We start from the raw sequence: 4479 nt of genomic DNA, 5'->3' as shown, positions 1-4479 counted from the left end.
AGTGGTGTATAAGGATCTTGAACAGCTGTTGTATAATGTAAATAAAAAGACTGATGAAATAGGACAGATGAAATCATGTATTTTAGTAAAATGAATCCAGTGAGACTAATGATCATTACAGTCTGACTAGACTATAGGAGTGGAACATTTAAAGTGGTCATCGGAATCAAAATTCACTTTTACATGTTGTTTAAACTAAAAAGTGTATTGGCAGTGTGTGTACACAACCACCCTATAATGATATATATATATTTTTAAATCCCAATAAACCATGAGCACTGTCTCAGATCTAGCTGTTCACAGATGCTTGGCAGAGTGACGTCACACACACACAGACACAGGCCGCTCCCATGATTGTTGATTGACACTGGTGTTTTCCCTTAGCTCCGCCCTGAGTGACTGTCATCAGTCCGCCATTGTGTCGACACCGGAGCAGATGCAGACAAGAATGGCTCCTGAGCGATTGAGATGTTCTGTTGTTGGATGTAATAATGAACATAGCAGTCATCATTTACTCCCGACATCTGAGCCGCTGAAGACACAGTGGATTACTTTTATTTTTATTTCTAAATGTGTTTATGTTCGCACTAAATATTTGTGATCCAGCTTCACCTACAGAAGAAGTGAGTATAAGGGTTTTTATGAATCTTTTCAAATCGCATTTCCTAATAATGTGCTAGTTAGCAAGTTCCGCGGCTAAAGTTTACAGTCTCAGAGAACGGCTCCTCACACCACTGAAGAGAGAGCAGAGCTCATTAGCATTTAAAGGGACATGCACCGAAACGACACACTGTGAACACAGCTGTTTTTGACAAGGTAAAAAGGGTGTTTTTTTACACTACCATTGAGAAATTTTTACTAAAATATGTTATATACTTTTCATTAAGACCCTAGAGAATCATATCAACTTGTGGAAAATGATCATCCGATGACCCCTTTAAGAGTAAAAGGAGTGTAAAATGCATGAAAATAAAAATAATGTCATAATAAATATTACATATATATTACAAAATATTACAAATATAATGCCACAATGCAAAAAAAAATCTTGGTACTAAAATAGGATTAATTTAGGATTTATAAAACATAATTTTGTTCAGTTGGTTTCCTGGAGGGGCAAATGGAAAGTAGAGGACTGTGAGTGATGATTTAAGGTGCATGGATTTGCACTCTCTCACTGATAAATCTGTTGTGGGTATGCTTTCTTGCTCTTGGATCCACGGAGACTTGTCACTGCAGAGAGCTCCATGGCGACCAGAGCACGAGCACTGTTCACTGGAAAGAGACAAAGCCAGCATCCTGCTGTTAGTTTGAATGATTAATGTGTTCACGGTCAGTGAGAGCACTCCAAATGCTCAAACATCTTTGTGTGTTCCTGTGCAATGACAAGGAGGCTGTAAAGGTTGATGCAATGCTATGTGTGCTTTAGAATCAATAAAATGATATCTAAAATTATGCTAAAGCTACGTTTTGTCTGTAGATGTGGCTTGAGACCCTCTGTCCATGGGAGTATTTATTATTGTTAGCCATGTGAAAATCTTAAATCTAGAGGGCATGCAGGAAATGATTGCACTTTTCTTTGGAACTACTGACCTGCTTATGTTTGTATTGATTAATTTTATTGTTAATATGCTTACGACTGTTTCATAGATGAACTTGATTACTAGTAATGGTGCATTTAGCATAGCTCAGATGCTCTGTTTCCACAAATTGGACTAAATTATATGTAGATATAGACTGCTAAATATTAACTGGGCTCTTCAGGAAAAAAAGGACCCTTCGCGAACATATAAAGTAAGCCCAGTGCGTATCATTTTGTCATTAACACATAGTGACGTGTAGCCATCGCTGAGGCTTAATTATCAACTCAAATGCAGCAGCAGTAATTACAGCTGTATTATGAGGCGCTGTCATGTGTCGAGAGCCCACTCACCGTCACTGACTGACGCCACGTGTGTGGGGTTTGAATTATTTTCTCATCTTCATCATCCTCACTGAAAGCCTACATGCAGTTTTTTGCTCAGGTCAGAAATGCTTGTCTTCACCTCTGAAGTTCATGAAATCAGTGTATTCACAATAAATGGGAGTATGTGTATTGTTTTATGGATTTTATTAACATATACCAAATATCAAACTCGGGCTAGGCACACTTGGTTGTTGTGCAGTCCTGTCCTGTTTCATCCAAAGTTGGAGGTGACATATATACCTATGATGTCCCTAACAGCCATTGCATTTAACAATGCTCAGAAGAGGAGATGTATATAAAAAAAAAAGTCAGGTTTTATTATGATATAACGTTGGAACTTTGATGCAATTTATTTGCTTAAACTTGATTATTTACCAAACCTGGTCATAAGACAAGATATACACTTCTTGCTGTTTACTGTATATTTGTGTTTGCGTCTTTTCTTGTATAGTAAATGTACACATACTAAGAACACAAATGTAAAATAAATGTATGCCGTATGACTGCAGTATTGTGATGTTATAAAGTCTAAAAAGACATGAAGGTCAACGTCAGTCCTTCAGCTGAGAGCTTGCTCTAATGTTGCCTTTTACACAAATAAGACATTTTCTCTTTCCACCCTCACTCCCTCCCTCTCTCTTCCTCACTCCCTCCCTCCTCCCTTGCTTTCATTCTTTCTCACACACCCACACAGAAACAGTCAAATCCACAAGCAGAGTGAGAGCGAAGGATGAGGCATGACACATAAAAGAGAAAAGCGTTTATTTTCGCGTTGCTTTAGCACTGCGTTTTTCTTTTTTTCTCTATTTCTGGTTCTCACAGCCCTCAGGTTATTTTTTGGATGCTGATATGAAGATGAAGGTCTGTATGTCTTTCATTTGAATTTCTGTTGTATCTTTACGGTGATGTTATAGAAACAGGCTTCCAATACCTATTTAAACATGGTCTCTACTGTATCCTCTAACGGATTTGATCTAACAACACGATATTGGAAATCATTGTAGCTGTATGGTTTTCTTATGTTTGAACACTTTATTCAGACTTTCTTTTTCTGCTTGTTTTTCCTGTTGACGCGAAAGATCAAATTAAGGTTCATGTTGTGTGCAAGTGAAGTGTGATGTCACAATGACGTCTTGTATGTTATAAGATTGTATAATGTGTAATGTGGGAGGAAGCTCGCAGGTGCTCGAATTATCAAGGATTTTAATGATTTTGAATTGATCATGGGTTGATTTTTTTTGCATGGATGACGTTACTGCAAAATAATAACATTAGTATTAAAAACATTGTTTTTACTTTCTCAGCACCATGCATCAAATGTGTGCTCAAACATGTTTTAAAGACTTTTACAAGATTACAGACTACATCTTTTAAAATATTTTGATGCATTCAGATGGCTTTGTCTTGTATGTGCTGTGTAGTTTGAGATATTGTAATATCCATACTACAAAACCAGTTTATTTAGATTTTTTTTTCTGGAAAAAATTAAATAAAAAAATAGCAGTTGCACAATAAATTACATTACCATAGGAGAGTTGTAATTGACAATAAATGTGTGTATATATATATATATATATATATATATATATATATATATATATATTTTTTTTTTTTACCAAAAAATATTTTTCCTGAATATTTAGAATCAAAATTTAGGTGGTCATCAAACTGTAAAGGATCACTTTATCTGTCTAAATTTTGTTCACATTCAGTGAGAACCCTCATTGCATTTACAGCAATGCTGCATAATCAGAAAATGAGTTGGTTAAATTTCCATGCAGGCAATTTCAATACATATGATTTCAATACTTTGTCAGTGTGGGCACATTTATTGAGCATTTGGCCAGCTACTGCATAACTGAAACAACTTAATCATCACATACTGAAAATGAAATGCATGCAAGGGTCTGTGATATCAACATCTGTAACTGTGTAATGTGTTACATCTGCATTTCTCATTCCTGTCTGTCTGTGTCTTTCTGCAGTGATTAATGGTATGAAGTAGTGATATGGCTGTGGATATGGAGAGGACGGTCTCTAAAATCATGTTTGACTTCCAGAGGAACTCAACTTCTGATGATGACTCTGGCTGTGCACTAGAGGAGTACGCTTGGGTGCCACCTGGCCTCAAACCTGAACAGGTAGGTTCATGCCAGCATGTCAGTCTTTTTCAACTGAAGGATAGTATTCCATAAGCAAAATGCTAAAGGCAAAAAATGTTTGGCAGGTTTTGGTTCTGTCATGAATTTGGTATTACATATAATCATTATACTGTAATAATACTATAATATAAAAATTATTAATTCACATTTTTCATAATTATATAATTATTTGTTTACATTGTTTATTTTGTTAGGCTTCTTTTGTAAGCATAAGCAAAATATATCTTTACTTATTTTAGAATGAAATATGACAAGGTTCTATTCTGACAGATTTCATTAGATTCATTCATAGAGATTTATTTAATATATATATATATATATATATATATATATATTTTTTTTTTTATTTTT

The 4479-nt window shown here is 35.2% G+C and overlaps 1 protein-coding gene across 2 annotated transcripts in view; it reads left to right on the top strand.

Moving 5' to 3' along the window:
* Window positions 1-2625: 2625 nt before the first annotated feature.
* The window catches only part of LOC107570338 (prickle-like protein 2), a 45116-nt gene continuing 43262 nt past the window's right edge, over window positions 2626-4479 (top strand). The window contains exons 1-2 of one of the 2 annotated variants that reach the window (XM_016256561.1): window positions 2626-2827; window positions 3952-4107. In XM_016256561.1, coding sequence (XP_016112047.1) covers window positions 3976-4107 — 132 coding nt within the window. In that variant the 5' untranslated portion in view covers window positions 2626-2827; window positions 3952-3975. The remainder of the gene's footprint in view (window positions 2828-3951; window positions 4108-4479) is intronic. The other variant, XM_016256559.1, reaches the window with a different exon arrangement.

Source organism: Sinocyclocheilus grahami, unplaced genomic scaffold (assembly GCF_001515645.1).
Source record: "Sinocyclocheilus grahami isolate Dianchi unplaced genomic scaffold, SAMN03320097.WGS_v1.1 scaffold1443.1, whole genome shotgun sequence".
Lineage (NCBI taxonomy): Eukaryota > Metazoa > Chordata > Actinopteri > Cypriniformes > Cyprinidae > Sinocyclocheilus > Sinocyclocheilus grahami.
The sequence above is the reverse complement of the archived record's forward strand: the minus strand, read 5'-3'. Positions and strand labels throughout refer to the sequence as shown.